We start from the raw sequence: 19,340 nt of genomic DNA on the forward strand, positions 1-19,340 counted from the left end.
TGCTTTTTTTTCTTTAGCTTTCGTCTCTTGGGGACATGCTTGAGAAAGGGGCCACATTATATAAATAGATAAACCTGAACTAAACATCATAACTGCAACCTACTATTAGCAAGAAGCTCTACTCTTGAGACACACACATCAGAAATGAATCCTACTCCCACTGCTCAGTGTGAGGTAAGATGTGAAGTACGGTAGTTGAAATGGTGTGAGAATAGAAACCTGGAAAATGTCAATTACAGAGTGGAGTCTGCTTATGATTGAACAGGAAACAGTGAGCTATATCTTCAGTCTAGATTTAGTGCAGCATATTGTGTATATAGTTTGCTGGGAACGTCATAATTTGCATTATGAAAATCAAAAACAGATGCTTGTTAACCCTCGGTCCGTATAAGGTTACAGTGATTTATTTAGCTTCTTGTGCCTTGGTTCATCATTGAACCAAGGCACTTTGTATCCAGTTTTCTCCATGGCCCAAGAGGTTTTTCACATCATATGTTATGTCACATCCCACACATCAGGCAAGCGAATCCTTTTCTTATCAGGTTCTTAAGGTTATTTTCAACGCCAAGAGTGAATATGTGTGTGTGTGTGAAAGTGTTTTTCTTTGCTCAACCAATGCATGCTGGGATATGTCCCGGCACAAGCAATCCTCAACAGGAATACTTGGTGTAGAAAATGGATTGATGGATGAATATATAAGTTTTGCTCTTGGAAAGAAGGTGTGATTTGCCTTCAGATTTGAAGCAGTGCAAAGTATTCAGTCCTTGTCTTTACCTGCTCATTCAAGGTCACAGTGCATGTCCAAGCAAGCAGTGGTTGAAAAGCAGAGAACCTCTCTGCTATTAACAAGGAAACACAAATTGTAATTTATCTCACTGCAACCAATTCAGCCTCACTTCCTCTGAAGGGTACATTTTGGTCTCGAGTGACAGAGGTCTCACTCCCAATGTGAGAAAGGAGACAAAAGAATGACAGCGTGCCTGAATAACACGTCTCTTCTCTGGTCTTCTCTTTTGACAGACACATTATGGAGATGGAGAGTACATCATCAGACAGGGCGCCAGAGGAGACACCTTCTTCATCATCAGTAAGGGAAAGGTGAGAACAGTGCTTCTAGCCACCAAAGTGGTAGTATTTTTGGTTGAAAGTTGGCTGTCATCAATCATCTCAAGATAAGGGAGAAGCCGCCTCTGTCATCATCTTTCTAGATGCTCTTGGAGCATCTAGAAAGGAGGATGGAGTCACTTTTATTTCACCTTTCTGTCATTAACACTGGCTTTCATAATAAGCACAGATGACAAGCTGTCTCGACCGTTGGTGCTTGTATTGTTAACATGTTTTGATGCAGCTACGCTGCCTCCATTATCTTCTACCTGCACTTGTTTATCCTCCTTTCACTGTTCATGTATGTCCTCCACTATCCTTCCTTCTCCTCATCATTATCTGCATTTGTTAACAACACAATTCACTCTCAGTCTCTTAAATACACAAATGGTAAGATTTGTCCTACTATATATATATATATATATATATATATATATATATATATACATATATATATACATGTATATATACATGTATATATATATATATATATACATGTATATATATGTATATATATATACCATATATATATACGTATATATATATATATATATATATATATATATATATATATATATATATATATATATATATATATATATCATATATACCATATATATATATATATATATATATATATATATATATATATATATATATAGTAGGACAGTTATTATGTAGTATGTTCTAGCAGTTGACATGTCCAGGATCTACCTGTTATTGTAAAGGATGAAGATACATTATGTTTCCCGTCTTGTTTTTCCTCTCCTTTGACCCCAAACAGATCCCACTTCACAGAAGAAAATACACACATGCACGGCCGCAGACATAAGCACACACGTTCCTGATCTTATCAATGCTTTTCGCTTGGCTATTTACACATCACTCACCACACAACTGTCTCCAGCTAGACCATAGACACTAGAGGAAATTCATCCAAATGTCGGCATCTCACAACATCTCACAACCTAGCTTTCAGACTACACCTTTTACCATCTTTTAATTTTTTTCCCTGCCCCCACACGATCATATTAGATCATGAATAATAATGCTGTCACTCGGGTGTTGGCAGCGTGTCAGTGTGCTGGTGCTGGATACGCTGCTACCCCTGTGCAGAACTGACTAATTGACGAAGACAAGATCCTTCATTAGGCAAAACAACCCTCTCCATTCACTTCCTCTCAAATCTACGTAGCATCACTTTGATTTGTAAAGTCAACTGGCACTGCACAGTGCCATCACTCACATGTCATCTGGCTAATGAAGTGGCAGTCACCAATGTGTGACAGACCACCCATGAACAGAGATATCCATCCTCTGTTTGTAATAGTGGGATTTACCTGACATATTGAGAGATCATACACTATCACTTTCATTTGGAATACATCAATGAAAATGTCCTCTCCTTTACTTGCACACATCTTCATACAGTTATACATAAACCCTTCATTCGTCACTTTTTTCTTACAACTTCCTCCCTGTCACACTGCTGTTCTGTTTAACTCTCCTCCGCCTGCATTTTCCTCCTTTCACCAGGTTAATGTGACCAGGGAAGACTTGCCCAATGTAGAGCCTGTCTACCTGCGCAGCCTCGGAAAAGGAGACTGGTTTGGAGAGAAAGCACTGCAAGGGTAAGATTGTTCCTAATAACAATGCCTCTTCCAATATAAATCTTCTGTTCTCCTGCTGTTTCTGTCTGCTTCTCTAACACTTTCTAGTTTTCACTCACAATCGTTTTTTTAATATCCTCCCTCTTGTACATAACTTACATCTATACTTTCTAATTTGCTATCATCAGCCTCCAGCTCTTGCCTGTCCTGATTTTTTTCCACCACTCACTTGTCCTGAGAGGCATGATAACTTGTGAAGTGTTTAGAAATTAAAGCCGAGCCACACATTACGCAACAGGCCTGATTTACTGTAGCTATTCCAGACACAGTGTATCTATCTCTGAATCACATGAAACAGTTTTAGTTTGACCTGATCAGATTGAGGAAGTCATTGAAATACAAATTTAGTTTTTTTAATAAGTATGTCCTATTTTATTTTTTCCTGCAACTGTAAATACATCGACATACACTTTAAGTAGCAGATATGTATAAATGATGGTGAGTATAGCATTGTATTCCCTGCTGAAACAATATACGCACACATATCTACAGATGCAGCTATTTTACCCTTGAGCTTATTTGCATAAAGTTAAAATGAGGGCAAATACAATTATTGATGCATGATCCTCCTTCTCAAGCTCTTTATTTTGCCCAAATGAAATGAAGAAAAAAGTGTGAATGTTCAGCGGACAGTGGAGATTCCTCACAACCCGTCTGTGCTATATTTTGCAAACAGCTAGTCACACAGAAACTTCAGGGTAAAAGTCATTATTTTGAGTTGACTTCTGTGTTTGTCGTATAATATGCTCTTAGCTGGAGGCTTATTTCATTTTGACAATAATATCTATATGTCTCTTAAATCATTTTGTCTTTTCTTCTCATTCCATGTCTTGGTTGCTATATCAAGCGCCCAATTCGTATCTCCACAGTCACAGAGTCAGACTTTGAGACACAAAGTCTCCCGCAAAGTCCCTGAGGGCTTAGGGTTGTCCCACTATCAAATCGTCAGGTGCTTGAGGGCTTTCTCGCAGACATTCTGAGCTCTCAGTCCGCATTTGTGCAGCAACTCATAGTATTGTGACGTTAAATACTGGGCTACCAGGGGGAACATGGAAAGCGTAAGGGAAAGAAAAGGTAAACAAAGAGGATAGCACAATGGTGATCTGCCTGGAATATTACATTTACACAGAAACCTTAACATTACGGATTTCAGATTGAAATCATATGAATGCAAGCTGAGGCTATATTACACACCTGGTTTATTCATTAACCATGTTTTATATTTTTCGTTATTGAAGCTGTTTTGACAAAAACAAGTACATTGACTATTTGACAATTACCTCTTGTATCATAAAGCAAGTACATGGAAGATGTTCAAATCAGGCATGAAAAAACATAAAAGAAAAACCTACAATTGTACATACCATGTAATGATGTTGTCATGGCACTGGATATGTGGCTGCACAGTGCTGTCCAACTCATAGTTGAACCATGTCATGCCCTAACTGCCTCTCACACACCATTTACCAGGTGACAGTCAGTTAAATTACTGAGGGTTCAGGGTGTATGGCCTTTGGGTGAGCATTGTGATTGGGCCATAGACATCTTAATGGTGTCCCAGACTGTAATAATCACTATCTGATCTGGACATATGTGTTAAGTATATGAGCATAGTGGCTCTGACTAACACAGAAGCCGTGTTCAATTGAGAAAAACATGTAATACAAACATCATACTTTATACTACTCGGCCAGAAATGTCGAGCTCTGAAGATATTCTGAGACAAGTTTAAAGTAACCTGGCTGTATAGATTGTAGGGATTAGATGACTCACTGCTGCTGTACTGCTAACATTCAGTGGCACCTAAGCTCTCAAATACTCTCACTGAAAGGACACTTCAGTGTAATAAAAACATTTTATATGGCTCCTGGAATCAAAGCCCGGTGCCCTGATGGGATATTTTTACCCTGCTGTTTGTCTTGTCTTTTCATGTCTGTGTGCCTCTGTGCACAATGTTTTATTAAAACAGAGGGAGGGAAGAGAAAAGTGTATTATACCTGTGAGGGGTCAGGTGGAAACAGAGAACATATGCACTCATGAGATGCGTGGAAGCACACAGCCAACCCTGTCAACATGAAAAAAATGTAGATGTCGCCATCTTGTGGCTGATGAATGTGAAATCTTAAATCTCAAGCCCTTGACAATCACGTCTCAAGAGCACATATTAACACTTTCAAACACAAAGACACTTAAATTGTACCTAAGCAGTATCCTGTGAGAAATACATGCCAGCAGTCAAAACTGTAAATCATTATTTTTCTTTTTGAAAAAGTACACTCCAGATGTTTGATGTGAGGTTCAGACGACAGCTGGAATTGCACAGCTGGTTGGGCTTCTTCTCATAAGTTAAAGCTAACAGCCATAGGATATAAAAGATGACAGAGCATTAATATGCATGCAGAACATGTGAGGCATGGGAAGCTTGATCTCTTGGCAGTGGGAGGAGTAGGTTGTTCCAAACAGATATTCAATACTTTACACTGATGAGATGTGCTGTTTGATGAATGAGATCATGACACAAAGTACTAATCTATTATGGATTTAGCAGCTGTGCTACTTTTGTGTTGAACTATTTGAATTTTCCACGGAATTGTTATTTAAAAAAAAGACTGTAAAAGTCTCGACATGTCACGCCGATTTTATATGTACACACGTGCTCGCTGTATGCATCTATAAATACATGATATATCACACATATCCTTAAATGTACCAATACATTTAGCGTTTCCCAGAATAGTAGCTTTTTGAAAAGCTCTTCAAAGCACCTTCAAGAGCATCTCATGCTTTGTTTAGTCAAGAAAACCATATTGTTTCCACATCCCACTGAAACAAAGTGCTAACCCCACCTCTGCATCTGCTTTGTATTGTTATCATCTTTTGGCCTCGCCGCCTTTTGTCTCGGAGTGTCTTCAGCGAGAGAAGCCTATTCAACTACACCTTTGATAGTCAAGCGTGTCCCGTTAATTTACATGATTGCGATGCTGGCCATCTTCGAAGTAGGCTTTTGATCAGAGGGCTCTTCTGCAGGGCCATCTTTGTAATCCAAAGTTAACTGTGTGTCCTTGCTCATGAAACTCAATAGCCCCTACTCAAAGGCTACTGTGTCCATCTGAAGTCTTTGCCTTTGATCTGTGAGAACAACATATTTACAAATCAAAGTTTGTTCCCCTGCCAGTGTCAGATGTAATGATTTTGTTCGAGCCTGTGTGTTCATTATAGCAGCAGAAGAAATATCCCATTAGATGTTTTCTCTGCAGGGTTGGCCCTTAATGAATACTTCCGTACAGTAGGTGGATGTTCCAGGAAAAGATGGACCAACAGCATATCTCATGTCACACTCTTCCTGTCATGGGGAAGTGTGAACTCCCAGTTGAGGTGTAGATCTATCTGTAGCACAGACAATATGTGTCCTGACCTCCTCGCCCAAGTGTGTGTGTGTGTGTGTGTGTGTGTGTGTGTGTGTGTGTGTGTGTGTGTGTGTGTGTGTGTGTGTGTGTGTGTGTATGTGTGTGTTTGTAGGGTTAACAGTAGAGGGAAAGAGATAAAAAATGAAGTGTAACTGACGGAAATGTGATTGGTGTCAGTGTCAGACCTTTAAACAAACAATACAGTCCTCTGATAAATCACCCTGAGAGGCTGAGTTAGTGTGGACATGGTGCTATAGGCACCAGTGAGAATATGAGACAAACATTGGTTATATCATAGATTGTAGATAAGAAGTGGACGTAGTTGTGGGTTTTTGCGGTCGCCATCTTGTTTTTTTTGCAATTAGTGAATGGAAGTGACCAAATTGGGACAGCAGAGGAGTGACGTTGTGGTAGAACCGGCGTATAGAGCTCTAGTAGTGATCTGGCCTAAAGCATACCCTTCTTTATCGTCTATTAAATGGGACCATCATTTACGAAATGAACTTCATGCGGTATTGAAGAAGACTTGGAATTAGGTGTTTTTATAAAGATAAAAATAAAAAAAATACTAAAACTAAGTAAAAAGATAACATTTAGTATGTTTTATGGTTTCCACTGAATTCAGTGGAAATTATTTTTGGGATGATGACAAAAAAATACAATTGTCGAGAGCAAGGCAAGGCAAGACAAGGCAAGTTTATTTGTATAACACATTTCAAAAACAAGGCGATTCAAAGTGCTTCACATAAAACCATTAAAAGCATCAAAACATAATGCAGAGAAAACAGGATTTTAAACAGTTAAGAAAACATTAAAACAGTCAAAAAGCTAAATAAAAAATAAAAATTGAATAAAAGTTGCAGTGCAGTTTAAGAAATACAATGCAGTAGCAATTGAATCTGGATCAATTAAAGGCAACAGCAAACAGAAAAGTCTTCCATCTGGACTTAAAGGAGCTGAGGGTCCTTGCTTTAACCAAACAAAAGGGATCTGTATCTGCCAATATGGATCATCAATGATCAACAATTAGTATCAGCATGAAAAAACGTGATCAGCGATCTCTAAAAGTTATATTTGCTCCCTTTTTTCTTCTGACTCTGATCCGTGATATGATCTGAGTTTCATGATCCGTTGCTCCACTAGTCGATATTGTTATTTTAAGCATGTTGGCATGCTTATGTTAACATTTAGCTCAACCCAATAGAGGTGATACCATGACTGTAGAGTCTCATGTTACCTGGTCGGTGCCTTGCAAATCATTTTGGGCAATGCGCAACACAATGGTCTCTTTGACTCAATGCTACATGTTTTGATGAAATGCTCGTCGGCTTCAATGCTGCTTTGTAGATTCCCCGTCTCCCTTCAGTCCAAGCCGTACCTTGAGTATTTTATTAGCTCTTCCTCCACGAGTCAAAGCATTAACTTCTGCCATCTGCTATTAACTAGAAATCTGGATATTTCTCATTGCCACTGTATGTTCCTGTCTGTATCCTCTGTATATTTTAGTTTGCTTTAAAGCATACCATAGATTTTTAGTCTGAAGACATGCTCACAGTTCATACCGTCACAGCATGCAAATCAACCACCAAAGATTTTAAGCTTTTTTGAGACAGCTTGAGAAGAACTTTGTCAGAGTAAATCCCTTGTTGCCCTTTTTTATTTTGGAAATTGTTGTGTTGAGATGCAATTCTGAACAGGGACTTTCCCGCAGGCCAAAAATGTATTTTAGGTGTTGAAACCCAAGGGAAGGTGAGGATTGAGAAGGGGGGAGAACTAAACACAGCATTAAGAAATAAGAGTCAGCTTCAGCTAGTGCCCTGAATTCACAAATAACTAACAATTTCACAAGTATGCCCTATTATGTCAGATAGAAATCATTTCCATACACGAGAAACACTGGTTCCCTGTCAATGTTTTCATGTGTCTGTGGCAAGCTCCGACATCCTGAGACTCAAGAGTAACCTTTCCACGTTATAATTTTCCTAGTATGTTTGGTTTATCGCCGACATAACGTTGTGCTCGAACTATCGTGGTATCACACTGCTCAGCCTCCCGAGGAAAGCTTATGCCAGGGTGCTGGAAAGGAGGCTCCGACCGCTTATCGAACCTCAGATTCAAGACGAGCAGTGCGGATTCCGTCCCGGACGCGGAACAGTGCACCAGCTCCTGGGAGTTTGCCCAACCAGTTTACATGTGCTTTGTACTGTGCTCGTGTGGTATTGTTGTAAATGAGATGGTGCATATCAAGGGGTTTCCATAAACTGTATATAAGAAGCCGTCATCGGGACGTCACCAATTGGTTTGAGGACTGCTGTCTTTTCAGCCTTGAGATCAGCGATTTTGCCATCGCCCTTAAATACAATCTGACTTCTTTTTGCAACTGGATGAGTCTTCCCTGCTGTCAGTAGAGGTGATGCAAGTTTTAAGACACATCCTGCATTAGCTTCACTCGGCAGAACATAAGGTTGCCGCCTGGTTGTTCCTAATGAATAATTTCCAACCAGTGTGAAAGTGGCTGCCTGGAAGAGTATAATACATATATTCATATATGTAAAAATGTCTCGTATGGAAAAGTGGAAAGTGGTCATACTTTGCAGTTATGTGGAAAATGCACAATGTTGTAGTTAATGGAAAAAAGCTGCACAAACACTTGCACAATCATTTACGTAAGTGCTTTAATCGAAATATGGGACACAACTATCCAGGCCCACCTGAATACCTCTCAGTGACAGAGTGGAAGCACATTATTGGCTGTGTATCCCACAGCCACTTCTTGTTCTTGCCCCAGTCCCGCCCCAGGCTTTACTTCTTCTCACTACAGCTTCGTAGCTACTGGCCACTCTCAGCCTCCAAGCCTGTACGTTATTTTCATAACCCTCTTCCGGGACACCAGATCACTATCCAATTACCTGGTTCATTTCAACTATCTACTGGAAATCAACACCGCAGGCTTCCTTCTTGTACGTCCAAAGGACATTCCAGACACAGCATGCAGCTGCTTTTAGTGCGTCTTTGCTTGTGCATCTGTGTGTGTGTCTCTTTTTCGAATGCGTTTCTTGTTGCGCTGCACTTAACAACTGCAGAGCCTTCTTTGGCTTAGTGGATGACTTAGGCTCAGCAGCATGTAAATTAATCATTCTGACACATATTGTTTAGCGATTGTGTTTCTCATACAACATCGCTAGCATCAACGCAATGGCACACTAAGTTGTTTTCCTCAGCCACACTCGAGCAGCAGGTGTAACAAGCTGCTCTCAAACATGAAACCCTTGCGGTCTCTAAAGGATAATTCATGCTTAATCACTATTTCAATGTAGCCCAAGTGTTGTGTTGTTTTGTTCTATTGCCATGTTAAGTGAATGACACCAACACTGTATGCTTTCTTTTATGAGACAAATTAACCCGTGTAACAGATTGTGGGTGTGATACATGCAGTATTTGACATGAATTAAAAAAGCTTCTTAAAGTTATTCGTCTGGCAGGCAAATTTGGAGAAATAACTGCAAAATCTTTAGAAAATTGACTCCACAGCTGGGACGTTATAAACATTTGTGCCTCAACAGCCCTTAACAGAGCAAGTTGACTTCTTATTCAGCTTCTGAATATTTGAATAATCATCCAATTATGAAAGAATGGTGGGGTGAAAGCAGAGGTTTAATCGGTACCGGAGGCATAGGCGCCTGCTGGGAGAGAGAACCAGCCGGCTGCAGGCTGGATTCCGTGGATTCCAGAGGCTGCAGACTTGACTCCGGGGATTTCGGAGTCTGCAGTGAGGCTACAGTGGGACTGCTGGCTGGACTCCGGGGTTCCCGAGGCTGCAGGCTGGACTCCGGGGATTCTGGAGGTTGCAGGCTGGACTCTGGGGATTACGGAGGCTGCAGTGAGGCTGCTGGCTGGACTCCAGGAATTCCAGAGGCTACAGTGAGGCTGCAGTGAGGCTACAGTGAGGCTGCAGGCTGAACTCCGGAGGCTACAGTGAGGCTGCAGGCTGAACTCCGGAGGCTACAGTGAGGCTGCTGGCTGGACTCCGGGGATTCCAGAGGCTGCAGTGAGGCTACAGGCTGGACTCCAGGGATTTTCCGAAGGCTGCTGGGCATTCCTTAATTTAGCTGTATTGTTCAATAATTCTGTTTATTAGAATACCAAATTGTACTTGATTCAAAACTGTCACGTTAATGTTGCATTACATTTGTCAACTATTGAATTAACACAGAAGTATACAAAACTAGTCTTGTGGTTATTTCATATGGACTATTTATTGACTTACCAGAAAAGTAATGAAAGGACCTACATCAGGATAGAAGGGATACAGTAATCAACTAAGCAATATACAATTTGGCCAACTATTATGAGGGTGTCTTATGCCTCCTTTTATGAATAACACAAATTCAAGAACTTCTCTTCCCATCTTCTCTTTCCATCTTCTCTTCCCACCTCAGTCTTGTCAATCTTCACGACTATTGTTCCCCAAACAAATCATCACATAATCACTAGTGACAGCCACGTTGTGTAACATAGTGTCTTCATCCAAACGGGGACATTAAGTACTTTCACCCATTAGCCCGGTTATACTGTAAGTGTGCTTATTCAAATAGTTTTGATTTCTGTTGTGGGCAAACAAGAACAGGTGGCGCAGTGTTTGCCAGAGTATTGTGTTTTAAGAGCATGGATACAGGCCATAGGAGCTTATCAGACTTATCAGAGTGAAATACTGTATTAACTATGATAGCGCAAGGGCCCCAATGTATCCTATGTCCCTTGACAAACACTGCACTCATCTCCTCTGTAGTCCTCACCTTTCAAAATGTGTTGTTCCCCCACCAGCTGTGCCCTTTATTCAAAGGGGTCAGCAGAACGAGTGAGTGCATGTGTGTGAGTTTGTGCTGGAGAAGGGGTGTGTTTGGAGGAGGGAAGGCACAGGCAGTTGACATGGCATGAGGCGGAATTGTCACCTCAGCTCATTGAAATAGGCTGCCGTGTGTCTGAGTTCAGATCAGATGCAGAGTGTGATTGTCAGCTACTGTCAGCACTTAAATTTAATTGAATCAACTTTTCATATCTAGAGTCTGTTTTTATTTTGTATTCGCTCCCCACTGGGATATTAAATTCATTCAGGGTATGACTTCTTTTTCTTTTTCAAAGAAATGGGGCACAGCATAATCTGCTTATTATGAGACATCCCTTGAAGAATTTCCCATCTTTTTGTAATGTTTTAGTCTGTGTTTAAGTGGATAACCCGACAATTGGATTGGAGATTAATGTATAAGAGCGACAGCCGTGTCTTTAGTTGGAGGGCTGCTCTGGGCAGTGTACTGGTTCAGAGTTAGAGCTCATCCCTTGTGGGACTCTGTGTGCAGAAAATCTTTCACAGTGAAGGATGGATTCTTGGGATACAGACTCTGAGGACTGCGTTTGGGGCGACTCCTCTGAAGAAGCGTCACCATCAGAGGAAGACAAACTTGATGTCAAATATAATAAAGAGTAATGCCGATCATGCAGTTATGTGTGTTGCCTAAGGAGAGTAAAGTTTCCATTGTGGTCCAGTGGCATTTATGGAGTGAATGAAGTTGAATAAGCCATCATTTATATGTAGGTGTTAAGTTTTGACTGTTTCCATCCTCACAGCTCTGATAAAGCATTTTAATCTAATAATAATGTGATTCAATTACAGCCGCACAGTGTGCATTTATTGGATGAAATGAGTCAATGTTGCTTCTGTGCCTGATTGTATTGTATTATTGTTTTTGTCCAGGGAGGACATCCGGACAGCCAACGTCATTGCAGCAGAGGCAGTCACCTGTCTAGTCATCGATAGAGAGTGAGTATCAATAAGGTTTTCCATCACAAAATAGAATGTCTGTTTTACATTATTGATTATTTAGCATTAAAGTGGTCTGCCATGAGCATCCATGCAAAACAAGCCTACAAATTCTGCTTTGGTCATAATGATCAGGTAAGGACAACACATCAACATTAACCCACTTCTGCACTTTTTTGATGAACATGACACATTTAGTGTCGGTACGTTCAATCAATAGTTGAATCAATTTATCCTGCATGATCCAATACGTTACAATTCTACAAATTTAATAATTGTGATGTGAGACATAAAGTGTGCATTTCCAGGATCATGCTTCCCTTTCACTTCACCTCCGCTGTCTTGTTTAATTGTCTGCTCACATTTGGGAATCCTAAAAGGCAATCACGTCATCACCAGCTTCTATGTTCAGGACTCACCTTGTTCTTATGCCAATGTTTTCTAATCAAACAAACAACTACCATTATTAGATTTACTTATTAAGTCAAGAAGGCATTTGTCTTGAATCCTAAATCAACTCCAGCAAAGACTTTCAATACATTATGCACTCACAAGGGCAAATTTTCTTTTGGTGTTTGTCAGGAGATTATCAAAGAGCACAACCACATTTTTAGCGTTGCATTGCAGTGGCATGGTTTGACATTTTAACACAATGTTTATCATGTTTTCATGGTACTTAAAAATGTCGATCCACATAAGTTTATCTCAGTTCACTATTTTAAGGATTAAGTATTGCGGTGAGAATAGAGAGACAGATGGATTGGGCATAGAGAGGAGATGGCATCAATTTACCCAGGGCCTCCCTCTAGCCTCAGGGAGCACGGCATCCTCAGAGTGAGCAGAGAGGATAGTGAGTGAGTGAGTCATCTAGCGCAGGAGATTATCACTGCCTTTCACTCTGCCTGTCATACGAGCAGCTAATGCTCTTGCTGCCCTCAAAACTAGCTCATTGCATGTGTTTGTTTGTGTGTGTTTGTGTGTGTGTGTGTGTGTGTGTGTGTGTGTGTGTGTGTGTGTGTGTGTGTGTGTGTGTGTGTGTGTGTGTGTGTGTCCTGCCAAGACAGTTTTGGTGCAGATTCCAAGTTAAATTATTTAAACCTTTTGTGTGCATGTAATTGTTTTCTTTATGTGTAATGCATCAACATGAAATAGTGGAGTTTAAGAGGTAAAATTAGGATAATCGCAGGAGAAAACAGAGGAGATTGAGACAGTTGGAAAGAGATGGGGAATGAAAACAAACGTCAGGAAGTCACGATTCACTCGTGCAATTGAAACTGTAAGCAGCTAAGCGCTTTAAATAAAAGCTCAGCATGCAGCAGTCCCAGCTTACTGACAATATGGTCTCAACAGGAGAAAACACGAGATGTATTACATCGTCAGGCTGACAGCTTGATGAGCCTTGCATGAAAACTATCTCAGTTAGATCTTCTTCTAGACAGCCATACTTCATATAGAAATGAGCCCAAGCATAGTTATTATTTTTCATGTACATGATCTCCCCAGGAGTGCAACTTTGGAGGATTTTATTTTCGCAAATTAGCATATTATGTAGCTTGTTATGCTGCAGTCAACCTATTAAATTGTTTCATTAAATTCTGTAATTGTAATATTGTTCCCTGAAAGGAACATGTGCTGTTTCTTTCAGTAAAATAATGTCATGGGAATGTATGTCTGTTGGTCATAATACCCAGTGAATTATTTTCTCAGCAGAGTATGTTTTCTATTCTATAATTCATTCATTAAAACATTTCTTCACAGCCTTTTCTTTTGTCTCTGAAACTCCCACTCATCCCACGTCTCCTATCACACTATTTTACACCGCTTCGAGGTCGCTCCGTCTTCTCATCTCTGCCACAGTGATTTTTAGAGGCTCGTCTCTAAATGCAGCCTGATGAATATTTAATAGTAACTGGCAGTGTTTTTAATGACAGGCTGGCCATTTATTGCACAAGCTACTTATATGGATCGCCTGCCATGTGCAAACTGCATTGATTGCATACTGTGACTTCTCGAACAAAACAAGTCATACACGTTTTAACATTTTCTGTCTGTGTTTCAGTTCATTCAAGCACATGATTGGAGGTTTCGAGGATGTGTCCAATAAAGGCCACGAGGATGCTGATGTCAAAGCCAGGTAAGATAATTATAATTGTATCCACAAATTAATTAAAATACCCACAATGCAAATATACCTTCTTGCTTTTGATTTTGTTTGTCTTTTGTTTCAAGCAATTACATTTTCTAAGTAATTTTTAGATTCAATTAATCCTAAAACATTGTACCATAATGTGACTACCCACCAGCGGCAACATTTTATTTAAAAAAATGTGCTCAAGTCCAACTGTTAATGTAGTGTGTCTTATATAACAAGACAATACCCATGTGGCAGGCCAGAAACAGAGGCTATGACCTTCGCCTTTATTTCTGGAGGAATAGATATGTACTCTATTTATCATCGCTATGGAAACAAGAGAATAGCACGATAGAAGGCACCTTGGCAATGAGGTGGGCATCTTGGGGTACAGACAGCTACATATTGGCATAATCTAATACCTCGCTCACTCGGAGCTATGTTGTGAGTCAAGGTGAGCAGAAACAAGAACCCGGTAATGACAGATTACAGAGAGCGAGAGAGAAGGGACAGCTTATCACCCCAGAAAGGAAAAGAGAGACGTGGATGGAGGGCCGAAGAGACGAAGGGAAGAGAGAACAACACGGGTGACAACGCAGACCAGACTTTTGTCCGATTCTTTGGAGTTCTAGCTGAGTGCAGAGAGCGTCAGTCATCTTTTGCAAGTTAGTGTAATTTAGCAAGCAAAGAGCGGAACATAACACCCGAGTGTGTTGGAAAAGAGGCACTTATGGAAGAGAAAAGGCAATGGGGGGCGGGTATAATGGGAGTGGCCCCATTGGTTTTTGCCTGTGGCATTCATCCATGGCCAGGTCCCCCTTATGGCTCACTACACTGATGATTGCGAGCAAATATGTGTGATAGACAGAGACTTGCAGTGTGCATTCTCTACCCCATCCCTCCCTTGGTCTGTAGGGAAGCTAATTTAAGTCTGATTTCATGCAAATTAGCCACACATCATGGTCATTTGTAACCTTATAATCAACCCTATTAGCTACAGAGGTTTAAAAAAAAAAAAAAATTTAAAGCCACTCTCTCCCTCTGTTCCCGAAAATCTGTCACATCAAAGCCGTTTCCACCCTGATTAAGGTAGCTTTCCCTGCCGCTGTGTGTGTGTGTGTCATCTCTTGCTGGTGCTCCCCGCCCAACAGAGCACATTTGTTTCTTGGTGAGGAAAGCCTGAGTCAGGATCCCTCGTTGATGGAAACTATCTCTAATTAGTCACAGCGGATAAACACCATGCGGCAGAACTCTAACTATACAGCAACTAATACCGCTGCTCTCTGTGAGGTTGACAGGTCTTTTCTTCAAAGCCTACCTCACTGCTATGTGCTATATGTGCACATTGTTTTTGATCAAGTCGCTGCTTCTCTCTGCAGGAGGAGCTTTCCACTACATAATGTAGAGCCAATGCATTAGTCTCTGTTGAAATGTTTTGCATGTATTTATGCATGTATAAAGCATATATTTAAGTATTTTGTTTAGTGGAAGGCAAGATGAGAGTCTGTAGGTGAGAAAAAACAAATATTATATTTTCTTATCTAAATTCCCATATTTTTAATACAGTTGAAAAAGTCTTTAAAACTTGTTGTATTTCTCTTTCCTGAACTCTCTCTCCTTTATGCCCTGTCTGTCTTAAAAAGGCATAACAATGCCATCAAAATATTTTCCTGTTTCTAAAATAAACCAGGTAATTTAAACTATCCTCTCATGGGTCAACAGCTGCTTTTGTTTGCCTTCATTTTGTGATGAACCTGATCTGGTTTTCCTTTCAAACTGTCAATGAAATGTCTCAAATCTAAGTTGTTTTTTTTGCAGATGTCCCGTATTTAGTATACATACTTTACTTTCCGCTCACTGCTTATCGTAGCCCATCCAGCATGATGAAGATTGAAGATTGATGAGATCATATCTGTTGAGCAGGTGTAGCAGTTTAAAAAGCGAGATTTACTGGTAAATAAAAGTGACATTTAATGAGAGTCAACTTTAAGGTCAGATATGCTGTCCCTTGAGTCAGGCTAGACTGAAGTAAATGAGGACAATAGCCCACACACACACACACACATACACACACACACACACACACACACACTCTTTCTCTCTCTCTCTCTCTAAAATACACTAACAGACATTTAGACACACAGGGATTGCATCATTTGCTATGATCTCATCCATTCACTGATACAGATTATCACCCACTGGGGCGCTATTTGACCTGTATAGGAACACTTTGTATTGCATGGCTAATAACAGATTTACAGTAATAAGTTACAGTTCCAACTTCTTGTAAGGCATCTCAAAATGAACAAAGGCTGAAATTGAACTTACCAGGGTTCAATTCTAATTTATTTATTTGAAAAGGGACAATGTGCATTAATCAACATTCATACAAATGTAAATGTACCCGAGTTAGCTGAAAGGCTAGTTTTCATCTGCAGTTGTACGTTTGTACAATTGTAAAAACGTACTACATTATATTACATTGTTGTACGATGCAGCTGAGCTCTGTGTGGTTCCAGTCACACTGGATTCACTCGCCACTATCATATTCCGTAGTGCTTCTTCAGCAACGAACATAGACGAGTGATGTTCTGCTTCTATCGGGAAAAATCTATACGAGTGTTTGTGTCCTCAGCTGAGACATTGAGCTCAGGGAAATATTTTTCTTGTCACAAAACTATTCATTACAATTCATTGCAGTGCTCTGATAACTTCACCAGCTGGTTTCAAGGTTGTCTCATTGTATTCACTTAAAGAAGAGTTCATCTTTACCACAGCAGAGAATAAATGGGTTGATTCTTCCAAAGCATTCTGTGGTTCACACTGTGGAGTTATTGTACATCAACAAGTATTTGCTCCTTACCTAGATACTCCGTATGGAGCAATGCTGCCCTCTGTTGGCCAACTCATACTATTACTTAAAACATGTTTTAATGTCCTGCATGATGTAAAATGATCCCCTCATTCCTGATCCCTTTATAGCGAGACATAATTTACGAGACCTCCCTCATTATGGGCACTCGTAAGTCTATGTGTGTGAGCACGGGTCAGGCATCACAACCTTATTCATAATTCTGTCCCACACGCAGGAATGCATGTACTCTCGGTCGCATCTCTCCATCCTTTTGTTAGAGCATTTAGGGATTTGGAGTGTTTTCTGGGCCTGCTTCCAGGTGATGGGAGGGGAAAAAAAGATGAAAGGATCACCTGCAAATCTTACATGCTAGTAGTAGTGCCTATTTAAACACAAATAAGCAGTGACTATCCTAGATACCCACTGTGTTTCTGAGAAACATTGTGGCTCAGCAACCTGCCAACACATGCCCTCACGGTGCCCGCTGGTATGCAGCTTAGGGAAAAGGTTTTGTTGTCCCGGCTTGCAGTGTAACTGATGTGTCTGGTGATCTGAGTAAAATCCTCTTTCCACATCTCAAACGGCCACATGAGAGTCTCATTTGCCATTTCATTTATCAAATTTGAACCCAGAACTGAGTCATTGTTTAACTTGTATGTAAATAGACTTCCTGCAGTCCCTGCTGCAACATGATGGAAGACTTCTGACTGACCTAAACAAGTATTCCTTGTAGGGGTATTCTTGGTAAGTGTCCAGTGGAAGACAGCTGTACTGTTTCTGGTTGAGAAAAGGCCTGACGTTGAGGGCCATAGTCCGTTCTGACTGACCCAGAAAAGGCTGTCCAAGCTCAGAACTGTCCTCAGCCCACTGATCCAGAGGCTGAGCTGATGAAACTCTGTCCATTTCAAACAAGGGTTGGCCACGTGGAAGCAATCTTCTTCTTCCGGCTTATGCAGGTCTGCAATGCCATGTTGGGGTGTTTGGTGGCAGAGCTGACGCACGTCTTCAGAGCCAGAACAGTAGTGAGCTTTTGTGCCGGACGTCTCAGCTTTGTTTTTCTTCTATCAAGACTGGGGACAGACAGTATGTGTTAAAAGAGAGGTCAAAGTGGTTTACCAGAGGACTATACTCAAACACATCCTGTTCCCATTGATACAATCCACATCCTCCATAACATCCTTGTTAGATTACTATGAGTTAAATCCTCTAAGATTTGCAAACAAATGAGCACACAGATATTTTGTCTCAGGTTGTTGAAAGTGGATTATCTCTTCTTTCATCCTTCAGCTCATCTCTAATCCTTTCCCTATTCTGTCTTTTCCCCCATCTTGTCCCGGCACCACAGATATGAAGCAGAGAATGCATTTTTCTTCAACCTCAACCTAGCCGACTTTAACATCATCGACACTCTGGGAGTTGGTGGATTTGGCCGCGTTGAGCTGGTGGGGCCCGCTGCACATTGACAGTAACATCTTCACAATCGTCTTTACGGGCTGTGCGGGTAAATTTGCAGCCCATCTTTGTACTTGAATGCCTTTCTTTCCTCACTGCAGGTTCAGCTCAAGAGCGATGAGAACAAAACCTTTGCCATGAAGATCCTGAAGAAGCGGCACATTGTCGACACGAGACAGCAGGAGCACATTCGTTCAGAGAAACTCATCATGCAGGAGGCCCACTCTGACTTCATTGTTAGGTACACCCTCTGGGCAGCTTCATCCATTGACTGTTGTTTTTTTTGCATTTATGTTACAAGAATCAGGGCTTTATCAGTCTTCTCTGTGGATGCTGGAAGATGCTTAAATCTCTTGTGACCCTGAAAGAAAATAAGAAGGCACATGAGAGTTATTGTTATTACGATAAGATGTATAAAGGTCTAGTGGTATCAACAAAATGGCTCTAATTCTGGCCATATAAAGATAGGAATTTTTATATTAAACTCAAAATTGTATTGTATACAGATTTGCGCACATATTTGTGTCAGTAATAATTTTGTAGGAGATTCATTTTGGAATATGAATTAATTGCACTTCTACAAACTATATATTCACCAAATCTCTTTTTTTTTTTTGCATTTAAAAGATCTTTTAGATAACATTTGCTTTTGGTGTTTTTAGACTCTATAGAACATTCAAGGACAGCAAGTACCTCTACATGTTGATGGAAGCTTGTTTAGGAGGAGAGTTGTGGACCATTCTTCGAGACCGGTAAGCTCTTTTTCACCAGGTCTGATATGAGTGAATCATTTTAGCTGTGTCATATTCCTGTAAAGTGATACTAACCGTAAATACCACGACATGAATAGAGTTTCAGTGACAGTAATAGTCCTTAAACCTCAAGTATCTATTGTCCTGCTGTG

General features: G+C 40.5%; 1 protein-coding gene across 2 annotated transcripts in view; it reads left to right on the top strand.

Moving 5' to 3' along the window:
• The window catches only part of LOC306747145 (cGMP-dependent protein kinase 1), a gene marked incomplete at both ends in the record, with an annotated part of 79,760 nt that overhangs the window by 58,451 nt on the left and 1,969 nt on the right, over positions 1 to 19,340 (top strand). For both annotated transcript variants that reach the window (XM_079230162.1, XM_079230161.1), the window contains 7 exons: positions 1,021 to 1,098; positions 2,641 to 2,735; positions 11,934 to 11,999; positions 14,059 to 14,133; positions 18,330 to 18,426; positions 18,538 to 18,677; positions 19,099 to 19,188. In XM_079230162.1, coding sequence (XP_079086288.1) covers positions 1,021 to 1,098; positions 2,641 to 2,735; positions 11,934 to 11,999; positions 14,059 to 14,133; positions 18,330 to 18,426; positions 18,538 to 18,677; positions 19,099 to 19,188 — 641 coding nt within the window. The remainder of the gene's footprint in view (positions 1 to 1,020; positions 1,099 to 2,640; positions 2,736 to 11,933; positions 12,000 to 14,058; positions 14,134 to 18,329; positions 18,427 to 18,537; positions 18,678 to 19,098; positions 19,189 to 19,340) is intronic.

Source organism: Taurulus bubalis, assembly GCF_910589615.1.
Source record: "Taurulus bubalis genome assembly, chromosome: 14".
NCBI lineage: Eukaryota > Metazoa > Chordata > Actinopteri > Perciformes > Cottidae > Taurulus > Taurulus bubalis.